The 25,534-nt window shown below is 39.8% G+C and overlaps 1 protein-coding gene across 1 annotated transcript; it reads right to left on the bottom strand.

Annotated features, from left to right (window-relative positions):
• Positions 1–15,155: 15,155 nt before the first annotated feature.
• Positions 15,156–24,396, bottom strand: LOC103971497 (nuclear matrix constituent protein 1). The gene is made up of 8 exons (XM_009385522.3): positions 23,607–24,396; positions 21,615–21,824; positions 19,804–20,057; positions 19,406–19,676; positions 19,252–19,335; positions 16,716–18,874; positions 16,187–16,430; positions 15,156–15,673 (listed from the first exon to the last, which is right to left on the bottom strand). Exons 1-8 carry the CDS (start codon positions 23,931–23,933, stop codon positions 15,479–15,481), a joined length of 3,744 nt encoding a protein of 1,247 aa, XP_009383797.3. The 5' UTR covers positions 23,934–24,396; the 3' UTR covers positions 15,156–15,478.
• Between the last annotated feature and the right edge of the window lie 1,138 nt (positions 24,397–25,534).

Below are 25,534 nucleotides of genomic sequence, written 5' to 3' on the forward strand. Positions count from 1 at the left end.
TATTTTAATTTGCTCCTATTAATGATCTGCTCAGTGATCCTCTCTACCATCTCTATCACTTTTGTCTACATATAAACTTTGTGGCTTCTAAAATATTGTACGAAAACGACATACGTTAACGCACAATGGAAATTTTTCAACGACTACTCTAATCTTCCAAATCACAATAAAGAAATATCTCCTTGAGATCGAATACTTCCACCATGCGACGCGACTTCTTTAGTGCGATGATATTAATGCCCGGTGCTGTGGGGCTGCTTTCTTGAATCGAGTGATAGCCATCTCTTCCTTATTATTGGAGACACCCACTTGTAATTCGTTTCTTACAAAAGAAAGCATTTTTTCTGTTCTCTTTCATTAGCGACTCTTTTTAGGATTTTCTACGTTAAGCAAACATTAAGCAATTATGTTTAGTAAGTGATAAAGAAAAAAATTATTATGCCATTCGATTTTGATTTACATCAACACCGTAAAATCGTAGCTTAACCCCCTATTGCAAAATATGATCAAAAGATCAACTAGTCCTGAGTTAAGCGTCGCTCCTTTGACCAAATATCATTCGTTTGGTCAAACATGTTTTATATCATCAATTATGTCATTATTGGAAATTATCCTTAATGTTGATGAGCATCATCTTCTACCAAATATCATATATGACTATTCCCATCGATCATCATTATTCATCAAGAACCACTTAGTTGCCAATTGTACTAATATTGCCTCGAACGATCATACAAGATGATATGATGATAGTCACAAGATAGATTAGCATAGTTAAACATAGACAAATGTATATTTGAAACCATCCTTTGCTAACTTTAAAGGGTCATGAGAGAAATTTGCTTAGAAAATAGAATTATATTTGATACAATTAATAAAATTTAGAAATAATCGAGAATCATATATCAGCTAGCATAAGGAATGATTCCCCCCCTTCATGTACGTTTGTGATTGAATCCATTTAACCAAGCATAAGATCGAGTATTCCTTCGTTGTGGGGACAATCATAGCAAGGTTGACATAGATAGATAGTATCATGAGCACAAGAAGAAAAGGTAGCATCGGAAATAAAAAATAATAATAATTAAGAAATATAACATTTCTAATGGAAAAGAAGAAGATCTTTGGTTGAGAAATCTATGGTCCTGCTTTAGTCTCGTTTCAATTATATGTTGGGTTCTATTTAAACAGTGTAACTCATCCGAAAAAACTGTGCCTCAGCTCTCACTTTCTTCAAAAATTATCATATTTTTAAGAAATCCTAAAAATATCTGATGAAACATGAAATGACCTTTTTTTGAAGAATTAAAATATTTAGTTTTTGTTAATTCAACACTTAACAGGCTGAGATTTTTAATTTTGGCCAATATAAGCTGAAATTATAAGGTTCTACCCAGAAGTTTTATAAAACCTTGAAAAGCTCTAAATGATCTTCTTTTTTTTTTTTTTTTTGTCTTTTTGCGCATTTGAAACACCTATTTTAAAGTTAATTCAGCCCCTAGAAAGCTGATTTTTTTAAAAAATTTTGGCTAATTGATAGTAAATCTAGAAAAATTTGGGCTGAAAATCACTTGAATATTATTAGAGAAGTTTTCTGAAGTTAAAAAAGAAAAATTCTTTTGAATTTTGACTTATATAATTTCTTAATGGAGTTACACTGTTTATTAATCCTATTCAAGAATAGTGTAACTCAACTTCCACTTTTTCAAAAATTCTTAAATTCTTAAAAAAACATTAAAAATGACTTACAAAAACTTAAATAACCATTGGTATTGGTATTGGTAATAATATTAGTAATATATTAGTGTTATTATTATAATGGTAATGGTAATGATATTACTCTTATATTGGTATTAGTACTATAATGGTAATGGTATTGGTAATATATTGGTATTGGTAATGAGGCACTAAATAGGAAATTCTAAGAAGCAGCATTATCTGAGAAAGCCCAAAAAAATATATATATTTTCAAGAAAATCACTCATTATTGCAAAAAATATAGACCTCCTAGTATCTTAGTTCCTAAACTTAAAAGATTTATATTGGAATCTTCATAGTTATGAAAGTAAAACATCTAGCTTCATTTATCCTAATGTTGTCGATTTTACTAGCGAAGACTAAAAACAAAGTACAAACAGAATAATTTTAATATTTCAATTAGTAGTGTCGAAGGTGGTGGATGAAGGTGCCACTAGGGGCTGCTGGTGGTTGTTATGGATGATGAGTGCAGCAACGAGAGGTGAGGGCTGCTGTGCATCTGTATCGACACTGGTGCAGTTACTAAGCGATACTTTCGTCACTCTGTAACTGGATCAGTGTCGACGTAGATATAGAGCGGCGTCATTGTACATTTGCATCGACAACCCTTTCATTACTTGACAATCGCCCGCGTCGATGCTGACACGGATGCAAAGCAATGAAAGCGAAGCTTGAGAGGTTGTTGTGGATGAGAAGAGCGACAACGAGAGGTGAGGGCCGCTCTGCATCTGCGTCGGCATCAAAATAACTATCGAGTTATCACGGACAAAATTCTAAACAAGATATTTGATGTAATGCTTATGTATATCCATGTCTCTTGGTTTGTTCATGCTTTGCACAGCATGTAGAGGGACGGTCAAAGGCTTAATAACCCCATTTTAGTTGGGTTTGGTGGCCGTTTTAAGCTTGTAAATAAAGGTTGTATCAAGTGGATACTTTTGAGAGATATTTGATCTGTAGTGGATCATTTTGACCCTTTGTTGTGCAACCATTCAGAGCTTGTAAAGTATGCTTGTAATTTGTATTGGCTATGAAGTGTTTTCGGAAATGTTTGCTTGTGAATCCCGAGTGAGGCACTTTCTCTAACCCATTTTCTCTTTTATAGGTCTTAAGAGACCATGGGAGGTTTCAGATAGGCTAACCTTTGCGGACGACCATGCAAGGGTGCCGCACGGCTTAGGCAAAACCAACTAAGTCCGTGACATATGGTATCAGAGCGGGACAAGTACTCATAGAAACACTTGGCATGCAAACATGGGGGACTTAGCTGGGCTATGTTGAGGTACTCAGCACGTGTGACTATTTGGGAGAAAACGGGCATGGAGAAGTAGGGAAAAGGAGTTGTTTGGAGGAGCGGGGATCTGAGATTGACATTTAGAGGAATGGCCAACCCTTCGCATAAGAGGCACCATGAGAACAAGTAAGCTTGGAAGAATGTGTAGCATACAAAGGTTGGGACGGTTGAGTTCGAGCTATGGCTCGACGTTGACAACTATACTTGATGGTGCTCAAGGCAAGCAAGGCGCTTGGTAAATGATGAGACCATGCAAGGTGGAATGGGTTGCTCAACGACCAAAAGAGTTGTGCAAAGCTTATAGAGGTGAGGGGAATTGCTAACTCGAAGAATTTGGTACTCATGCAAGGGCTTGTATACAGATGATGGAATGTTCGCGGCCATCCCAAGGCGATCGAAACTCAATGCCATGGAGCATTGAAACTTTCTCTTCGGCATGAGAAGGATACGTCCGTAGGAGGCTGAAGTGTGTAGTGAGTTCACTATGTTGCTAGACTTTGAGTGGTGCAGCGGGGGTTGTATTGACGTAGAGTCACAATTTAGCAAGTGCGTTTGTAGGAGGTAGAACAATACATAGTTTGTTCAGCAAGTCGGGGTAGTCCAAGGAGATGGTGGTCTCCGAAGCTTTCAGAGGGAAGGAAACGAAGAGAGATAATCCACTATAAGAATAATAAATATACAAATCTCAATCTCTTACCCAAAACCCTAGTAACAATCACAAGAGAATAATTGGGATACAAGGATCACGTCACTGTGCACAAAATTCTAAATCCTCCCTAATTCTCCCCAAGTAATCACAGTAAGAATCTACTGTAGATTTGATCTAACCTGAGATGAAAATACCACTGGATGATTGAGAACAGTCTCTCTGCATTGTCCTTGTTTTCTTCCCTTTCTTTATGCTTGGATTTTTATCTTTTTCTCCTCCTTTTTGCTACTGCAAAGATCTAGACTGCTGCCCTCATTGATGCCCTATTTATGCCTATTTTCGTAGCCATCACACACCCCCCTAATATGAATTAGGGTTAGGTTAAGAGAGGAGGTGGGTTGTGGGCTGTTCAAGCCCACTATGGGCTGAACCATGGGCTGTCAGCCCAACAACCTCCCCCTTCAGCCCATAAGGGAGGTTGTCCCATGACTTCTCAATGTGAAGCCATGTCGACCAACTATCGGCATATCTCCTGTCTTTCTTTTGGCAAGTCTTTGTCAACATGCTTGCTCCGTTGTTATCTGTGTGAATTTTCTGAAGCTGTAACTGCTTCTCTTCAAATACATTTCGAATCCAGTGGTATCTGACATCTATATGCTTTGACTTGGAATGAAACATTGGGTTCTTATACAAATGGATGGCACTCTGACTGTTACAATGCACCACATAGTTTTTCTATTTCAACTCCAATACTTGTAAGAATTCTTTCATCCATAACATTTCTTTGCAAACCTCTATAGCAGTAATATATTTTGCCTCTGTGGTGGAGAGAGCAATATACCTTTACAATCTGGATTGCCATGACACAGCTCCCCCTGCAAAAGTAAGCACATGACCTGATGTGGACTTCTTCGTATCTATATCTGTTGTCATATCTGCATCTGTGTAACCTGTCAATATAGGTGGCCCACCTCCAAAGCTTAAACAAACCTTAGAGTTCCCTCTGAGATATCTAAAACTCCACTTCATTGTTGTCCAATGCTCTTTGCCTAGATTTGCAAGAAATCTGCTAGTAACATCCACTACATATGAGATGTCTGACCTCGTATATACCATTACGTACATTAAACTTCTAATTGGTGAAGCATAAGGAACCTTTTGCATTTTCTCCTTCTTCTCATTACTTAATGGACTCTATTCTAAGCACAACTTGAAGTGATCTGCAAGTGGAGAACCAATTGGTTTTGCATTGCTTATACTGAATCTTTCCTATATCTTCTCGATGTATTTCTCCTGTGACAACCAAATCTTCTTATTTTTCCTGTCATGGGAAATCTATATACCTAGTATTTGATTTGCTAGCCCTATGTCCTTCATTGCAAAAGACTCACTCAGTTCCTTCTTCAACCTGTCAATTATAGATATATCTTTCCTAGGAATAAGCATATCATTAACATAAAGTAAGAGAATAATAAAATTCTCACCAAACTATTTGATGTACACACAATGATCTGAAGTCATTCTTTTGCATCTATTTTCTATCATAAATGAATCAAACTTTCTGTACCACTGTCTTGGAGCTTGCTTTGGCCCATATAAGCTCTTTTTCAACTTATAGACAAAGTTCTCTTTACATTTAACTTTGAAGCCTTCTGGTTGCTCCATATAAATTTTCTTCTCCAAATCACCATGAAGGAAAGCTGTCTTCACATCTAACTACTCAACCTCCAAGTACTGGCTAGTAGCAATACCAAGAGTAACATGAAGAGAAGATATTTTAACAATAAGAGAAAAAATCTCTTCAATGTAATACCTTTCTTTTGACCAAAGTCTTTCACAATCAATCTAGCTTTGTACTTTAGTTGAGAACAATATTCTTGAGTCTTCAACTTGAAAACCTACTTGTTCTTCAAGGCCTTTATTTCATTTGGTAGTAGCACCAAATCATAAGTGTGGTTCTTTTGAAGAGCATCCATCTCTTCCTACATAGCAACTAATCATTTCTTTTTTTTCTCATTTTCAACTGCTTCCTAGTAACTCTCTGGTTCACCTGCATTAGTAAGCATCACATGCTCATCTGTAGAGTATCTTCTGGAATGTTGACGTTGTCTAAAAGATCTTTTCAACTGGGGTTCTGCAGGAAGTTGCTCTCCAACTTCTTCTTGCTCAACATGTCCTGCAGGTATATCAACATCAGGCTCTACACCATCTTCCTGCATATCTCCTCTATCACCCTGATATACTGGAGGAGTAACTGAGTCACAATCTGCTAATCCTTCTATAGAAGTCTTAGCTGGTGTCTTCTTCTTCAAATCATCAAAGATTTAATCCTCAAAGAAGACCACATCTTTGCTTCTAAACATCTGCTTTTCTGGATCCCAAAGCTTGTAACCAAACTGTTCATGTGAGTAGCCAAGAAAAATATATTCTTTAGTCTTACCATCCAACTTGGACCTCTCATTATCTGGAACATGTGCAAATGCACAACAACCAAACACTCTCAAATGCTTATAGGAAACATCTTTCCCTGACCATACATACTCTACAACATCACCATCTAGGGTTGTACATGGTGACAAGTTGATTACATCAACTATAGTCCTCAAAGCCTCATCCCAAAACTTTTTGGGCAGCTTGGCCTGCGAAAGCATGCATCTTATCTTTTTTATGATGATGCGGTTCATCCTCTCTATAATAGCATTATGCTGAGGTGTATCGGGAATTGTCATCTCATATTGGATCCCATGTGACCTACAATAATTATTAAATAATTATATATACTCATCATCATTATCTGATCTTATGCATTTCAATTGTCTTTCTGTCTCCCTTTCAACTCTGGCATGAAACTCTTTGAAGTCATTAATAACCTGATCTTTGGTCTTCAAAGCATAGGCCCAAACTTTCCTAGAAAAATCATCTATAAATGTGACAAAATAAAGTGCACCACTGATACCAGGAACGTCAATAGATCCACCAGGAGTTTTTGTCCTCAAAGGACCACATACATCTGTATAAACACGGTCTAAGACATGTATTTTTCTAGACAAAGTAAGACTAGCAAATGAAACTCTATGTTGTTTACCAGCCAAACAATCAATATAAGGGTTCAGATGTGTACTTTTGAGATCTGGTAATACTTCTCTCTTGGAAAGAGCTTGCAGCCTCTTCTCACTCATTGTCACAGTCACCTATGCCACAACTTCATGCTGAATTCTTTCTTTGTAGCATTTAACTGCTCACCATAAGCTTTGGCCTGTAACCTGTACAAAGTATAACATTTCTTTCCACTAGCCACAATAAGAGAACCCTTACTGAGCTTCTATTGCCCTTTGTGAAATCTGCTATCATAGTCTTCATCATCTAGCCTTCCAACTGAAATTAAATTCAATCTCAAGTCAACCACATGCCTCACATCCTTAAGCACCAACTTGCAGCCAATGTTAGTCTTTAAATGGATATCACTCATGCCAATGATGTCTGTCGTGCCATAGTTGCCCATCTTGACAACACCAAAATTTTCAGACCTGTAGGTAGTAAAAAACTCCTCCGTAGTGTAGCATGATAAGAAGCACATGTGTCAATCACCCACTCAAGACACACACAAGAAAAAATATCATCAGAATGAGATAAAATCAAATAATCACCACCCTATACTGTAGCTGTGATATTATTTTTTGACTCTGTAGACTCCATTTTTTTTTCCTTTTTTTTTCTCTTCTTAGGTTGCTTGTATTGGTCCTTTCTCACCATAATTATAGCAAATAATATCTTTTCTTGATCTTGACTTGCTTCTACCCATGCATAAACTACTTGTTGAATTCTTTCTTCTCAACTCCTCATTCAACAAACTGCTTGTTACTTGACTCATAGTCACAACACCATCTAGTGCAAAATTACTAAGGGAAATCACCAATGTCTCCCAACTTTCTGGTAATGAACTAAGAAGTAACAATGCCTACAACTCATCATCAAGAGACATTTTCATAAAGGATAACTGGTTAGTGATACTCTGCATTTCATTCAAATGCTCAGCAATAGAAGCACCCTCTCTATATTTTAGGTTCATAAGTTTTCTGATAAAAAAAGCTTTGTTGCTAGTTGTTTTTTTTTCATAGAGAATTTTCAACTTTTTCCAAAGAGAATGTGCAGAAATTTCAGTAGAAACATGGTGAAAGACACTATCATCAAGTCATTGTCGAATAAACTCAACTGGTTTTCGATCTAACCTCTTCCACTCATCATCTGTCATAGTTGTGGGTTTTGCACTATCCCCCTACAAAGGTCCATACAAATCTTTGCAATATAAGATATCTTCCATTCTTGGTTTCCATATCATCCAATTGTTTCCATTTAAACTAGTCATGTGAGAAACACTACTGGCCTCCATGTTTTAATACAAAATTAAATCACTAAAACCCTGCTCTGATACCAGTTGATGGGATATAAAGAGAAATAAACTTTTGTATATGAACAAATACTAGCAGGCCATAACACGCAGCGGAATTAAATAGAATCACAATCAAATAGAACACGAAGATATACATGAAAGACCCCTCCAATGTGAAGGGTAAAAACCACAGGACAAACTAGAGATAATCTACTATAAGAATAATGAATATATAAATCTCAATCTCTTGTCCAAAACCCTAGCAACAATCACAAGAGAATAATTGGGATACAAGGATCACGTCACTGTGCACAAAATTCTAAATTCTCCCCAAGTAATCACAACAAGAATCTACTGTAGATCTGATCTAACTTGAGATGAAAACACTGCTAAATGATTGAGAACAGTCACTCTGCATTGTCCTTATCTTCTTTCCTTTCTTTCTCTTGTTTTTTTACCTTGTTCTCCTACTTTTCTTTGGAATCACGTGGCTGCAGCCTTCTCCCCCGTTGCTGCCTTTTTCTGCCTCTTTTTGCCACAAAAACACAACCACCCACACCCCCCTAATATGAATCTAGGGTTTAGATAAAGGGGGGTGGGCTATTAAAGCCCATCATGGGCTGAATCTGGTGGGCTGTCAGTCTAATACAATGGACTGCATATGTTGAGGAGTACCTCAAAAACAACAACTCCACGAAGCTCAATGGACCGAGTGAGCGGTGAAGAGTTGTCGCATGATCTCGCTTGACAGAATGCATTAGTGGATGCATTGCGAGATCAAGTGGGCGAGTGACCCAAAGCAACACAAATGAAGACATACTTGGAGTTGATATGGAGATCGGACTCAAGGGAGGGCTGACCCATGGAATGGTGGGTGCGAGGGCCACCATCAACTCAATGCAAAACGAAGAGAGAAGTAACTTGGGTGTAACTTGGCGAAGTACCCAAGCCGCATGAAGGGAGCCAACATAGAAGATGGAACATTGAGCGAAGGCATAGAGCTTTCCTTAGACAAAGATCAAGGATATGAACTTGATAAGACCCTAAAGTCTTATCGTAAAAAAGAAGAAGAGAAAGGGATGATCACTTCGATGGGATCGGCCTCCTTGATCGCTTCGAGGGGATCGACCCTCCTTGATCGCTTCGAGGGGATCGACCTCCTAGGGTTTGTCAAAGATAAAAATAGTATTTTTCATAAATTACTGAAAAGAAGCAGTTACATCCCTATTTATAGAGTTCCACCCAAAGTCTATCAGGACTTGAACTCTAATAATAAATAAATATTAAATAAACCTCTACTTGACTCTAATTGAACCAAATCGACTCAATAAACAACTGGACTAAACAGACTCAATAAACATTATTCAAAAGCTCAAAAAAAGGGTCCTAACAGTTCCTCCCTCTTCAAATCGGCCTTGTCCTCAAGGCTGAGCAGCATCAATCTCTGGGAGCTTCTCTTTCAGCACTTTAGCCATAGACTATCTGTAACGCATCACAACCCGTTGATCAAGTAAGTATGATCTCCACTTTTTAATAGTGTAAGCAACAAGTCGGTCTTTCAATGTAGCAATCATTGCATGAAACTTCTGACCCTGTATAATCAATTTTATCTTTGAACCTTTGCTATCACAAGTGAAAATCCGTCCATCAACGATCTTTACTTCGAATCTGTCATAGTCTTCAATGTGGTGGGCCAATCGGTCAACAGTCTCACTATCCATAAAATTGTTAGTGCTACCAGTATCAATCAAAACTATAACAGGCTGATGTTCCAGAGTTTCGCTAACTTCCATAGTTTGCGGGTTAGAGTAGTCGGCTAATGCATGCATTGTATATATGGTAGGTCCAACATCATTATTAGAATTTATACCTTCATGATCAGAGTCCATATTCTTAGCTTTCGGTTCCTCTCCAATTGGTTCAATCATCAAAAGTTGCCCTTGTTTACATCGGTGCTCCATACTCCATTTTTCATCATAATACAAACCCCTTGCTGATCTTTCCTTGCTAATTTTTTTCTCATGTAGATTTGCAAATGAGATCGCAGCTACCATAGTACGGGGTTGACGAGCCTTAACTTCACAACGGATCTCTGGAATAAGCCCTTCAATAAATGTATCCAGAAGTTGTCGGTTCGACCAATCTCTAGCTTGATTTGATAATGTTTGAAACCTACTCTGATATTCTAACACTGTAGAAGTTTGATGAATTTTGGCGAGCTGGTAATCAACATTCTCATATTCGGATGGGCCAAAGCGAACAAGAAGCCCTCTTTTGAACTGCTCCCACGAAGGAACTCCGTGAAACGTTTCATACCAATCGTACCACTGGAGTGCATCTCCCTCGAGTTGGATTGAGGCCACTTCTACCTTGGATTATTCTGGGGTTCTGTGAAAACGGAAAATATTTTCTGCCTTAGAGATCCAATTGGTCGGATCTCCATCTTTCCATCTCGGAAATTTCATCTTCATGTGTGAGTAATTTGTGTCATAATCTTGGGGCCATTTTCTTGTATTTTCAGATCTTTGCAACGTAGAACTTGAGCCCCCATTTTGTTGAAATTTGCTGAGTCTCTCCAGCAGGCTCTTTTTGAAATCATTAAGTGTTTCTTGCAGTCAGTTCTCAATTCTGATTTCCAATGCTTCCATTTGTGCTTTCACCGAATTATCAGTGGCCATTGTGTAAGACTGCAAATTTGTAATCTCAACTCCTGTTTTTGGTGTCGGTCAAGGACATCAATACTGTCGATGCGAAGTTGCCGAGGAGGTGGACGCCAAGGGCAGTGCTGTGATCGCTGCGTTGGAGGAAGAGTAGCTGCCCTGTTTCTATCGCTGCGTGAGGTGAGAGTGCTGGGGTTGGAAGACGACTGCGTTGATGTGGTTGCAGTTGCTGCGACCCAAGGGGCGATCGCCGAGCAATGGGGTTGAGGCAAGGCAGCGTACTTACTGTGGTTGCTGCGTTCGCTGTTGGAGAGCGGCTGCTGCAGAACTAGGGGTTGGTCGTTGGCCGGGAGCGACGACGATGGTTACAATCGGCGACTGCGGCAGCAGAGGGTGCCACTATTTTTGTTGCTGCGTACTCTGTTTTTGTCACACCACCGAAGGAGTTGGCCGGAAGGATCACGAGCAGTAGAGGAGAAGGCTGCGGTGACTGGCAGCAGCGGTGGTCGCTGGCCGGAGCGCAGCGTTGGCGGTGGAGAAGGAGGCAGCGAGGGTCGCGGCCGGAATCGACGGGGCTGCAGCAACAGAGGAAGCTCTGTTTCTGCAACCGTTGCAACGAGGGCTGCGGCTGCGACCCAAGGGGGGGGCACGACGAGGGTTGCGGCTGGGAGGCGGGCGGCGGTGATAGAGCGATCGAGAAGCAGCGGCGGCGGTGGAGAAAAAGGCAGCGAGCGTCGTCGCTGGCCGGGAAGTTACGATGCTGGAGATGGGAAACAGGGTGCTCTGTTTCTATCGCACCACAACCGGGAGCCGCTGGCGATGCTGGCAACGGCGGTGCGGCGGTGATCGTGCGGCCGAGAAGCAGCGGCAACGGTGGAGAAGGAGGAGTCGGCAAAGAGCGAGTGGATGAAGGTCGATTGCCAAAGGAGTGAACACAATCAAAGGTGGAAGAGGCCATACAATATGTTGGTAGAGGCCACACATGGACGGATCGCAATCCGAGTTCATCCCATAATGATCATAATGCAATGGAGATGTCACCAGGAGGCGACATGGTGTAGCGAATCGTGGTGGAATAGTTCGTGGCAATGTGATACACATAGATTGTAGTCCCGTGAGGGATTATCTCATACGGAGGTATGATCGGGAGCTATTGGAAGCTCTATTTCGGTGAACACAACATCAAGAAAGGCTATGGATTCAATGAGTGATGGTCATGGTACCGTAGAGGCGGGTTTTCCATGCGTGCATTGAGTTTTGCATCGGATGAAAGCAATGGTTATCAGCATATGGGGGCTATGTACTACTGAGAAAAAAGTTCGAATGCAACCAGTGAGCCCCATGGGAGGGACTTGATCATGCAGAGGTATGATCGAAGTAGTTAGAGAGTTGGACTACTCTAGAGCCCATATTCGCTTAAGGGGGCCCGACAAGTCAGAAGATAAGGTTGAGTAAGCGAACGTTGCTACCAAGGAAGCTAAGGAGAACAGAATCGATGTGAACCCTGAAACATGATGGTAGAGACCATGCATGGGAGTTGCAGTCTGTCTTTCCATCGATCAAGGGGAATTGCTTGGAAAACATAGAGGTGTTGAAGCAGGGGGTCGAAAGATGTTAAGAAGCAACGACGAGTCCAGAGAAACTTAGCTACCCAAAACCAAGCATCGATTAGAATAGAGGTGGACTCGGAGGAGTGTCACAGTGCCATAGAGGCAGATCTACCGATCGTAAAGAAAGGGATATAGATGTGAGGCGACGGATAATAGGGCCATAGGCATGACAGCGCCATAGTACCGCAGAGGCAGGACTTCCGTGAAGTCATTGATCCCTTGCTCTCATGAAGGGAGAGTGCTTGGTCATGAAAGGGGCCGAGAAGGTGGAGTATGCAGAGGCAAACTCTAAGTACCAAGACAAGGCTGAAGGGCAGCGGCCAAAGAACTTCGTAAGACCGGTGTCAATGAGCTTCTCATCAAAATAGCTAAAAGTGAATGATTTTGGGTCGTGCAAGAGTACATGACCAAGGAACGAAGTAGGCAGTATGCGATATTGTACCTTTGCTACTCAGTGGAGTAGGCGGCAAGGTTGATGAAGAAGATAGTACAATCCTAGAGGCGACCAAAACTATTTGAGACTTACTCCAAATGGAGTGAAAACTTCTTGCATTCCAGAAGTTTGATGGCATTGAGAAGGTGAATCACAGTAGCTAACTCAACGCAAGGAGTGCAAACACTTCAAGTGCTTCAGAAGTGTGAGCAAAGAGCATGCGAAAGCTAGTAACCAGCTTGATGCATGGAGTATAACCCTCGAGGAGGCGGACAAAGTCAAGTAACCTTTGCCTTCTCAACTCTTAATAGAATGGGTGAAACTGAGTATCCCAATTCTCTTATCTATCCAGCAGAGGAACTCTTCACAGGTTCAAAGACCCTTTGAAGATAATGGAAGATAATAATTATCAAATCCTCACCAATGGTAATCAGTGCTATTGAGAGTAGATTATCCGCTTCATTTCCCAACAGAATGTCAATCGAAAGCGAAAGTGATGCAAATCTACTTGGAAGTGACAACTAAGTGAAAGAAGAGTAGATGGGCAAATTTGGTGAAGGACCCAAAACTTCAAAAGTTTGTGAGGCGATGCTCGTTAAACCTCCAATAAGCATCCACCCAGTTTAAGCAGTATGAGACATTTGGGAGACTGGCGCATAGTAAGGATGGTCCTTTTTTTCATCTAAAGGATCCGCAGGAACCAACAGGGATGTACACAACTCAGCCAAACCCACACTAGAGTCAGAGTCATTAGCGAGTTAAAGTAGTGTGGCAGATCAAAAGTTTGACTACTCAACAATAGTAGTAGAGAGCAGCTAGGAGCCAAGAGGCGCATTATAGTTAGAGCAGAAGATTGAAGGCTCAACAAAGACGATGGGTTGCAGTGTCGGCAAAGGCTTCAACTAAGAACGTCGAAGGAATAAATGGAGGTTTGTTCATGCTTATGTATGTCTGTATCTCTTGGTTTGTTCATGCTTTGTACAACATGTAGAGAGACGGTCGAAGGCTTAATAGCCCCATTTTAGTTGGGTTTGGTAGCCGTTTTAGGCTTGTAAATAAAGATTATGTTAAGTGGATACTTATGAGAGATATTCGATCTATAGTGGACCATTTTGATCCTTTGTTGTGTAACCATTCAGAGCTTGCAAAGTGTATTTGTAATTTGCATTGGCTATGAAGTATTTTTGAAAATGTTTGCTTGTGAATCTCGAGTGAGGCGCTTTCTCTAACCCATTTTCTCTTTTGTAGGTCCTAAGAGACCATTGGAGGTTTCAGGAAGGTTGACCTTTACGGACGGACACGCAAGGGTGCCCACGGCTTAAGCAAAACCAGCTAAGTTCGTGATAGAGTGGCAAACAAGCTACTCGACATCTGCATTAGTGGCCCTTTCGCTGCTCGGCAATTGCATCAGTGTCGACGCAAATGTAAAGCAGCATTGCTCGGCAACTGCATCGGCGCTAACGTAGATGCAGAGCAGCACTACTCTCCATCTACATCAACGTTGATGCAAATGCAAAATAACTAAAGGGCCACTCGGTAACTACGTCAACATCGACACAGACAATGTTGCTCTATATCTATGTCGACGTCGATGTAAATAGAAAGTAGCGAAAGGGTCACTTGGCAACTGCATTGACATCGACATAGTGCAGAGCAACCCTCGCCTCTCGTCATTGATCTTCTCATCCACAACAACCACCCGAGCAACCTTTCTGTCGCTTTGCATCTGCGTTAGCACCGATGTAGTTATCGAGCAATGCCACTCGGCAACTGCGTCGGTGGACGTAAATATAAAACGGCCCTCACCTATTATCACCGCTCTCCTCATCCACAATAATCACCCACGACCTCCAGTGACATCGATGTTTACCACCATCAATACTATCCGTCACTATCAACTAGAACGTTAAAATTATCTTTTTATCATTTGTTTTTGTATTTCTGTCTATAAAACCAACAATATTATAGTAAATAAAATTAAATATTTCACTTTCATAATTATAAAAAATTTAATATAAATTTTTTAAATATAAAAATCAAGATGCTAAGAAAATTTAACTAGATAAAAGATAATATACAATTAGATTAACCCGAGAAGAGAGGAGAGGAACAAGGGTGTAGTTTAAACATTATGGTAGTTTAAACTTGGGAGTTGTCTAGTGCATTATTGTAAAAGCCTGTTGTCGGAGTGTGATACGTGTCCTATTTTTATTGATGGCTCACCTGTGTGCATGCTTTGATAAAAGCTGGAAAAGGGATTAAAGAACGCAGACCAAATTCAAATACAACCATGGATGCACGGAGGGGCAAAGCAAAACCAACACATGCAGAAAGACAACACGCTGTACAGAAGAATACAACTACGCAAAAGCAAACATAATAATTCTTTAGTTCAAGAATCCATAGCAGACCCCGACCGGAATAGATAACCATGTCCTAAAAAGCATCCACGCTTCTCATCACTACCAAAGTGTAGGTTGATTCTAATCATCGCCCCCTATTGGTCGGTCGGACTTGAAAACCAATTAAATTCAAAAGAGTAGGTCAATCAAACACCCATTCCAAACAAACAAAGCAAAAAACGAGTTCCGATGATAGAATACAGATTAGACGTGTTAGACAAATCTACACTGAACCTGGACATTTAGATTCCAACACATGATAGCCTGTGCAACATGGAACCATCACGTTGTGAAGAATGTCCAGAGCTTCCTCCCCACTGAAGCATTCTGTTGCTCGCATTCCTCCTCATCCTCATCCTCATCATCTGAAGGAGATGCTGGTCTGCTTCCAGTGGCTGCATCATCCAGAATATGCCCATCTTCTCCACTCTGATAGCTGACTTCAACTGATTTCACAGTATCATCATTACTCTCTGCCTAAGCACATGAGATACAGCACATTAGGCCTGATCCATACCAAGTACTCGAAAAAAGAAAGGCAATGAATGTTTATGCATCTCAGACTCACAAACTAAACTCCAATGTCCCGAGCATATCCTAGTTGACCAAAGTAGGCCAACTAATTTAGCGATATTCCATACAAGCTCCCAATAGGTAATGAGCCATGTGAGCTACTCCTAGTTCAACTTTAAAAAAAAGTCTTCTTTCAACAAATAGTTTCTCTAACAATTAGTAAAAGTTCCAATCAACAGCGATGTATCTGAATAGCATGATCACATTGCTGATTTTGTGAAATACATTCCAAGTGTTATGCATCTATCTACAATAATAAACAAAAATATTTCATATATCCTGACCTAGTCTAATGAAGTCTGTCATATAATGAACCCAATTCCAAAAACCGAACGACATCTATAAAACCAAGAAGCTGCAGAAAATTCACATCCCAAGTCATTCAATTCCCGATGCAATCTAAAGACTTCAACTTACTTGAACAATCTTCTGGGAGGATATCTCACGTACTTCTGCGATACCTACCGCAGCTGTCTTTTGCAGCATATTTGATGCTATTATGCTATTAACAACATCTGACACAGGTTCAACCGCAGGTCTAGAGGATCCTTCACCACCAATTTCCTCCAGTATCTCATTTCCAGTTAATTGTCGATCATAGCCAGCCTTAAATCCTTTAGTCTGATCAGACATTGTTTGAGCTGCAGTAGTGGTAGCTGCACTGAAAGACAGAAACAAACTTGAAAAGTGAGCTACTTGTTTTCATTGCTATGGTTCCAATGCCAAAAAAACAAGATTATAATGCTAGGGAACTAGTTAAAAAATGTAAGCGAGAAGCATGAACAGCGGCAAGGCAAGCATCTCCTCGATACATTCCATTCACACCCGTTATCATAAGAAATAACCCAACTTCTCATTAGAAAGGAGACTGAATAGTTCCAATTTTTTACTATACCACATGATTATGAAAATCATACTTAAGTAGCTTTGATGGGAGCCAACTTACATTGTTGACCGTCTGAAATTGTAGCGCTTCTCTACAGGAACTGCAGAAGCCAATATCTGCCTCCTTTTGCGGTGTCCTCCAAGTGAAATGCTCTCAGAGTGTGCCTCACTATCCTCAGCATCCGGATCACTATTTGTCACTCCAGATGTCTGAGCAACACGCCGCTTCCGCCCTGCACTTCTCACCGTCCTAGTAGAATGGACTAAATCTCCTTGGATATTCTCTGGGGCATTTACAGGATCTTTTGCTTCCCCATTATGTGGTCCATGATTCTTCTCATCAGAACTCTGCTCAAGGATAGCTTTTGCATCTTTAACAACTGCCTTAATGGTGTGTGTTCTCTTTACAGCTTTTGGCCTTCCTCTCCTGCCAGGTTGAGATTGTCTTTGTTTTAAAGACACGCGTAGGTTGTCACTTCCAGCAGGTGCATATTTTTCTCTATCATTTAGAGAAACAGAGGGCATAGCCAGCTGGTCTACTACATCCCTGACACCATTATCCATCTGGGTCTGGGTCCTCATAATATGAATAGAATTATTTGCTACTTCAAAAGAAGGTTCTGGCTCCTCTACAACTCCACATAGCCTTTTAGATTCTACATTGTCTCCTATCCCAGTAACAGATTGGGCCCTCTGGCTGTCAGAAGAATCAACAACACCATAGGATGCTGCAGGTTTATGGCTGGCTTCACCATCAAAAGCTTCTCTGTCGAGACTTGAATAAAGATTAGAATTGTCCAGTGGACGCTGAGAAGAATCCAAAACCTTTTTCCCAGGAGAAAGGTTAAAAAGTCTTGAACATTTTTGCAGCCATGACATGCGGCCACCAGAAGCTGCAGGAGAAACCTTAGCATTAGTAGTCTCAGCATTTGTGTCATTCAGATGCTCTTCAAAACCCAGGTTTGGTAGTTGAACATCTCCTGCATCTTGGATGCAGAAAGTGTCCAAAACACCAACTAAAAGCCCACAGTTTTTGCATGTCTTCTGCTCAGCCTGAGCCAAAAAGCGTTCTTTCTCCTTCATAAATTCCTCCCTTTGTTCTTTAAGATTCCTGCTAAGCATCCGAAGAGCATCAATGTCCTTCTGAATCTCAAGACGGTCAATTTCCAGCCTTTTTCTGTACGAAGAGAGATCTTCTTTTTCTCTTTCTAATCGATCTTCTTCCATTTTTAGCTTCTGAATCTTTAAATCATTTGAACTGCTCAAAGATTTCATTTGGTTAAAATCCAAATCCCTTTTTCTCTGAAAATCATTCTCTTTATCAAGCAATTTCTTCTCCGTATCCTCCTGTCTTTTCTGCATATCCATCTCAAGCTCATGCTTGCAAAGCTCGAGTTCTCGAGCCATATCAGCTCGTTCCCGCTTGAGCACCTCAAGGGCCTCCAACCTCTCATGCTCCATTATTTCCCCAAAGGCTTCTGTCTTCTGATTTAGTTCCTCCAATTCCCTCTCAAAATTAGCTCTTGCTACCAGAGCCTCATTGTTCAGCCTTTCTTCTTCATCATGTCGCCATTTTTCAAACTTCTCTCTTTCATCATTAAATTTCTTTCTCTCTGCTTCTAATGCTAACCTTTTCTCATCTAGCACTTCCCATTCTTCTTCAAACTTCTCCCTTTGCTGTTGTAGATCCTCGGTATCTCGAAGAAGTGATTCCTTCAATATCCTGCAATCCTCACTTTCTTGCTTTAAATTGGACTGCAGCAGTAGATGTTCTTCCCTCTCTCCCTTGGTCAGCCTAAGATTTTCTTCTTCCTTCATAATTTGTTCTTTCCTTGATTCGATTGCAGCCTTTAAGCTCTCAAGATCAGATTTAGACTTCAGAAACTCCTCACTATCACTAGCCAGTTGTTGCCTTTCTTTCTCCAATTTCTTTTCATCATTTTGGACAGATTCCTCCCACTTCTTCAAATCATTTGATTTTAAATCGACGTCTTTCTCCTTATCCATCAATTTTTGCAAGTTCATTTGTAAAGCCTGTTCTCTTTTTGTGATTTGCTCCTCCATACTGTCAATTTCCCTTCTCTTCTTCTCCACTTCACGTATTTTACATTCTATCTCCTTACTCAAAGATTTTCTCCTTTTCTCTAAATCTAACTCGAACTCCTCTTTCTTGGAGCTTATTAACAAATTGTGATCATCAAGAAGCTTTTGAATCTCAACCTACAGAATAAAAATAAAATAAAATAAAAGGCCAGTATCAATGACATGAAAGAGAAAATAAGAGATCAAATCGCAAGAGACATCTCTTGGATACAGAAGTATTAGAGAACTCAGGATAATCCAGTTCGATCTTTAAACTAAAGAGCACATTTAAGAAACAAATGAAAGTACAAATTCAACAAGAGTCCAATGTCAGACTAAGTGAAAAATAGTACCATGTCTTTCGTAATTATTAAAATTAAAAATAGTACCATGTTTTTCAGAAAAGAAAAAGAATGCTATTTATCAAATTTATGACAAGTATAATTTATAATGAGATGGCAAGGACTTGAGGGAGCATTCTATTAGCAAATATAAACACTTCAAACAAAACTCACTCTTTCTCTAGCATTAAGTTTTTCTTCTCTTGAAATCAAGTCTTTTTCCTTATTCTCCAGGCTTTCAACCTTAACATCTACTTCCTGCAATTGAGTCAAGTACCACGTTACAGATGACAACTAATATCAGTATAAACAATACAGGAGTCTGCACCTTTTCTTTGGCAGCTAAAGAACCAAGTCTTTTTGTAATTTCTTCTTCTTTTGTCTTCAAAGACTTTTTGGTGGCTTCAATCATCTTCCGAGCCTCTTCAGCATCTGCTTCTTTCTTCTTAAGAACCCTATCTGCCTCATTAGTTCGATCCTCTCTTTCGTTAAGATACCTCTGCGTCTCAACAAGCCTCTTCTGACTATCTTGAAGCTTTTGTTCCCAGTCACGCAGGTGTTCTCTTTGTTCAGTAATGTCCTTTTCATGTAACTTCCGTCTAGACACCAAGAGTATCATACAAGGATGACATACAACAAGAAAGAAAATACTACACCCAAACGGAACTTAACCAAATCCAGAGTGAAATTGGCAGACAAATCAAGAAATGACGTAAAAAGACATACCCAGAATCAAATAAGAGATACTCTTTTTGAAGTTTATGTTCACGAGCTTCCACATCCTCCAATTTTCTGTCAACATCAGAACTTTTACGACTTGCTTCTGCTAGCTTGGCATCTGCGGCATGCAACTTTTGTTCAACTTCCAAATATTTTTCTTCTAATCCGATTTCTAGGGCATGGGCATCATCTAACTTCTTATCAGATGTAAACTTGACTTCTGCAAGTTCAGAACGCATCTCACGCAAAGCCTTTTCGAGCTGCAAATGTTGTGAATCCATAAAAAAAGAAAGAAAACACTTAGGTAACAAGGATAATCACCGCACATAGAAGAGGTATAGGAAAGTAAACTAATGAAAAGGAACCATACAAGATTATGTGATGATAAGCTTATTTCAATCATAGAGTAAAAAAGTCAAACTTTGCAGAGAATGTTGGTGGTGAATGTTAGGAAAGACCATAAATAATCAAAGAAGATCCATTTGGTAATGGACCCTCTAGCTAGTGACCTGAAAGGATTCACGTAGTTGATTTCAAACAATAACAGTACCCTCTATTTAATAACTGGAAAGGATTTGTGCAGTTGATTCCAAATAATTGGGAGCAACAGCTCCTTTTTTTTGGGGGGAACAATAGATTGATAATGTTGAAAGAAGGAACTTACCAAATCACCTCCAGGAATCAGAAAATGTTCTTAACGGAACAATACCACAAGTAACAGATATCACTTGCTCATCTTCTAGGGTCATGCAGATTAGGTTAAGAAGCCAAACATTATTCAAGCTCTATAACAAATTAAAAAAAGGAAGTTCCCAAAGAAGTAACATTGAAAAATGAGGGGAGAGAGACAGGGAAGCAAAAGAATCTGGAGAAACAAAAAATAGATGATGAATTAATTAGTTCACATCTCTTGACATAGCATAGACCATTTCTATCCAATTTTATACTAAAGTAACTCTTCCACTTATTCACAAGCAAAATAAAATAAACCGCTTGAGAAAGTGTCAACACCTAAAATGACCCAGCTTATAAACTAGTCTCATAACAAGATTTAATCCAGACACAAAGACAAACTGTGCTTGTTAATGAGCAAGTGGCATGAAAAGTATGATTGCCACATTGATTTCACATGTGAAGTTATTATAAGCATTCAAACATCACTGAGTGCTCCCATTATGTTTCAAAAACAAAATATTTAATAACATATTATGCCAAAGGCATAAAAATAGAAAAAATCTTTAACCTGATGCAGAAAGAGATCCTAACTTATGATACAAGGAACCATGGTTTTTTCAAATATCATTGTTGTGTACAGATGGTACCAACCATATCACAAAGACCTGGTACCACAAAGGCATACATGCACGGCTATACTTGTCAGCGTCTAGTACCTATATATCACCTACATTTTTGGTATTTGATTTTATGAACAAAGGCATAACATATCATTGCATAGTACCTATATATCACCTACATTTTGGTATTTTATTTTGTGAACGAAGGCATAACATATCAATGAAACAAACTAGCGATTCCAATAATGACATTGGAACTTACAGCCTTGCTAAGAACCACAACCATATTAATTACATGTTCATGTTTATCCATGGAAAATTACTGCACAAAAAGAAGAACTGACTCAATGAGAATTTTAAGTCAGAAAGATGATATCCAATAGCACATATCTAGAAATCTAGTTTGCTCAACAAGAATTATCATGCTTATTCTTAAAAGAAGAAACATGATTTAGCATGACCCTAGAGGCTTTTGTTCAACAAAAAAATTGAAGATGAGTGAGAATTAAATTCAACTCATACATCTGAGACACACTGTTGTTCAACTCCCAAGGCCTTCTGCAAATTCTCTTCTCGTTTTGCAAATTCAGAAATGGAAGCCAAGCATGCTGATTTTTCCTTTTTTAGAGTTTCATCTACTTCTGCAAGTGCTTGACGAATTTCTTCATACTTCGAAGCCCAGTCCTTCTTCTCAATCAAAAGAAGACCCATGTTGTATTGATATTCGTGAAGCTACATATAAAACATTTGATGAATATAATTCACTTAGCACAGTTCATATTTAATTGTTAGACAAAAACGATAAAGAAACCAAAATAAACATGCTTGTCAATAAACAAAATTGAAGTAGAACTTTTCATACTTTCATTGTGGATGTCACAGATGCATAAAATAAACACAGAAATATTGCTAAACAAAATAAACGAAGTTTTCGCTCCATCTGGATCTCGATGGAATTCACCCTCCACAAAGAAAAATAAAATATTATAGTTCCCCCAGTTCGTCCATTCCTTACTGACAGGATAAATAGCAAAACAGAAAGTAGAACTGAATGTAATGCCGGTATATTTATGCGGAACTACACTAGCATACTCCAAAAGAGAAACACTGATGTAGCCAAGTAAACAATCATCAGATCACTATTTCAAAGCATAACCTTATCATGAAATCCACAAAAAGACCAACTCAGTCCAATTAAACTCCAAAAATACATGTGTTACTTATATGTTCTCAATCTACAAGCATGCAAAATAAGAAAAGCAATGAACAGAAAAAAGATGCACTATCCCTTTGCAAAAATGTAGCATAGAAAAATCCAGCCACTCCATGTTATCTCATGAAATCAAGGAGACAAAGCCAGAAACCTTTCACCCTCTAACTTTAATTACTTGATATCAGACTTCAACTCTCAACCATGGCATGTGCATTTGTCTATGCACTCCATCTCTTTCCGGTTTACAAAAAAGAGAGGGAGACGGAAAAAGAGTGACATCACAATCAACTCCTCATACTCACCACTCCCCTTTCCTATGACAGATGCTTGGCCCTAAGGAAGAGATGCAAACAAGAACATGAAGATTAGATGAAAAGAAGAAAGAAGAGAGGTGCTCACCATTAACTTAAGGCCACGCACATTGTCTAGCACTTGGGACAATACATGCTAATATATTCTATAACAAAAGTCAACAAAACAGAGTTCTTTCAAAATTCCAACCTACGCATTTATACTATACAAGGCTTCGCCACAAGTACTTTCTAAACCATGCTACAATGTTTGCAAAGTTGCCGCTTGTCACCCTATATATTGCATAAAGAAATCCATGTGAATACCAAAATTAAAAAATATTTGATAATTCTGAAAGATAAAATATTTATTTTATTAATTTCTGAAATAAAAAACAATGCATGGCATGAGTTGATAGCTAGTTCAAACAAAAATAGAATCAACCAATAATTAAAGCATACTTTTTTCGGATATATCAGACTCAACATACACAGTCTCTCTTTCAATGATTATGGAATTTGCTACCTGTATTACACTTCCCTTTCAACCAAAGTCATGTTAGATAGCTTACACATCCTTTGCCAAAAATGAGACAACACTAATTGGAAATATAGATCAATTGTATCCAAGGACAGAAATGGGCAGGGTGCTACATCAAAAGGCATAGAAATATCCGAACCAAAGAAAATGGCACATAAACAAGTCAAAATATCCAATGGGTTGAAAGAGGTCATAAGAACCAGGACTTTTAGGTCCAAGATTCAAGACATGCAAATAACTTTTCCTTGTAGGATACAATTCAGTCTTGCCTTGTAAACGAGAAGTTGTCCATCCCCCAAATAACATGCAAGTTGACTTCTGACACAAAATTCCACTAAGAAGCCATCAACTATATAATACAATCCATAATTAACACAAGAATTTGAACGTTCACAATTAGCATGGTTAGGGATCTGCATAAACAAAACATTAAGACAGCAAGCAAACAAAGCGACGATGTGACCACTTACCTCCTTCTCCAGTTCTGAAATCCTCTGAACGAGAGCGTCCCTGTCCTTCCTCTGCAGGCTGGACTCATCCAGCAGTCCAGCCTCTCTGAAACTCCGCCATACCTCCGCATCGCCTTGATCCACAACCCCAATGCTGCCATTCTCTCCAAGTAAAGCCTGCAGTGGAGGTGGCGGAGGCAGCGCCTCCACCGCGCTCTTCCCCTTGCCCTTCAAGAAGGCTACTCCACTGCCAGTCCTAGTGTTCACCGCAGGGGTCTTCATCCTATTGTCGACCCCATCGCCATACCTTGGCGAAGGCGACCACCCTTTTCTCTGCGGCGTAAACATCAAGAACCCCAGCTCCTCATCAAGAAACTTTAAGACGAAGACCAGCACGAACGGAAGGGCCTCCCGGTCCCAAATTGGAGACCCCACAATCCAATACTAACAATACAGACGCTAATATCGGCACCTCCAAATCAAGAAAAGAAGATGGAAGACTAGAAAGAAGGCGAGCAAGAATCCGCGAATTTGTTCAAGGATTTGGCCAACAGGGGAACTTGGATCAAGGGGGCTTCAGAACCCTAGTCCGAATAGAAACCTCAGATATATTAGGGGAACAGAAATCGCGGGGAAAAGTGGGAGGAGGGAGGAGATGGAAAAGAAAGAAAGAGAGGGAGGGGGAGAGAGGGCAAAAAAAACCTAGAATTGGAGGAGAAACAGAGAACGCAGAACGGGAGGATGAGAGGGTAACTTTTCGTCGCTGGGCCTCGCGACCGCACCCTTTTGCCCCGTTTCTTCTCGCGATCGCTACCGCTACCGCTTTTAACTGGACCGGCACCACCGTTGTCGGTGCTTTATCATGACGAATCTGCCCCTGCGCTCACCACGGCAACGGTTGTTTCGTCATTCCACTATATGAGACGACGTGGAACGGTGAAGTTTGTGACCATGTCGACCAAAATACCCTTTTATCAACACCATCCCCTTTGATGCACGCAATCTTCCGTCGATCCGGACGGCGCTGTGCGGTTGGACTCGAACCGGTTGAGTCGCGGTGACCCAGTAAATAAGGTGCGTTGGGGGGGGGGGGGGGGGGGGGAATGGTGGGGATTGACGGAATGTTGACCAGATTCGCCGTTGACGCACCGAATGCGGTGGCCTCGACTCGGACGTTCGAGTCGCTAAGGTCCAATAACGAAGGACATTTATGGGAATCGAGGGGGGAACGAAGTCGGTGGGGCCTGCGTTCTCGTAAAGATTTGGATTTATTAGTGATAGTATTTATTATATTTCCCGTATTTGTGTCTTTTTTGTTTTGTTTTGTTTGATGAGGCGGTCATCGTTTGGATGGTTCGATTTTTTCTTTAGATTACTTTTCATCACTTAATTTCAAAAAGTGTAAATTGGAAATATGGTTTTTAAGGCTATGATGGACGGTCTCGGTGACAGAATCAAGCTGCCGGTCTTCCAATTTTCCCGAGGGAATAAGCTCGTTCCAAGGAGAAAAATAGACGGGTCTTGTTTTTACATTTTATATGGGAGGGAATCGGTGAGGAGAGGAAGAGTTCCAAATTGTGGTGACCAGAAATGTTTAGGGACAATGGGAAGAGCTCTCTCGGTAGGGGTGTTGTCGAAGTAAGTAATTTAATTATTAAAGGAGTGAGATCATAAAATTATTTAGGTAAATGAAAAATTGAAGACTAACTAATAAAATATTTGCGTCTAAATAGCATTACCAAAAACATGATCAAATTAAACCAAAATACGAGCAGAATCATGATGATCGTTACCATCATATATATTTAAAATATAAAAACCTCAAGTTTATTAAATCATAATATTTAATAAAAAATATCTAAAATAATGAGGGTCTAAAATATAATTGAAATCACCCAAAATGTATTGAGGTAAATTCAAAAAGTTCCCATAAACAATTTATTTATCAT

This window comes from Musa acuminata, chromosome BXJ3-11, assembly GCF_036884655.1.
Source record: "Musa acuminata AAA Group cultivar baxijiao chromosome BXJ3-11, Cavendish_Baxijiao_AAA, whole genome shotgun sequence".
Classification (NCBI taxonomy): Eukaryota; Viridiplantae; Streptophyta; class Magnoliopsida; order Zingiberales; family Musaceae; genus Musa; species Musa acuminata.

Excerpts from the sequence above, each read along its gene's own strand:
- LOC103971497 (XM_009385522.3), bottom strand. The coding sequence starts at position 23,933 with ATGTTTACGCCGCAGAGAAAAGGGTGGTCGCCTTCGCCAAGGTATGGC. Across the intron at positions 21,825-23,606 it reads TTTCAGAACTGGAGAAGGAG|CTTCACGAATATCAATACAA; the intron begins GTAAGTGGTCAC and ends TTTTATATGTAG. Across the intron at positions 18,875-19,251 it reads AACTTAATGCTAGAGAAAGA|GTTGAGATTCAAAAGCTTCT; the intron begins GTGAGTTTTGTT and ends TTTATTCTGTAG.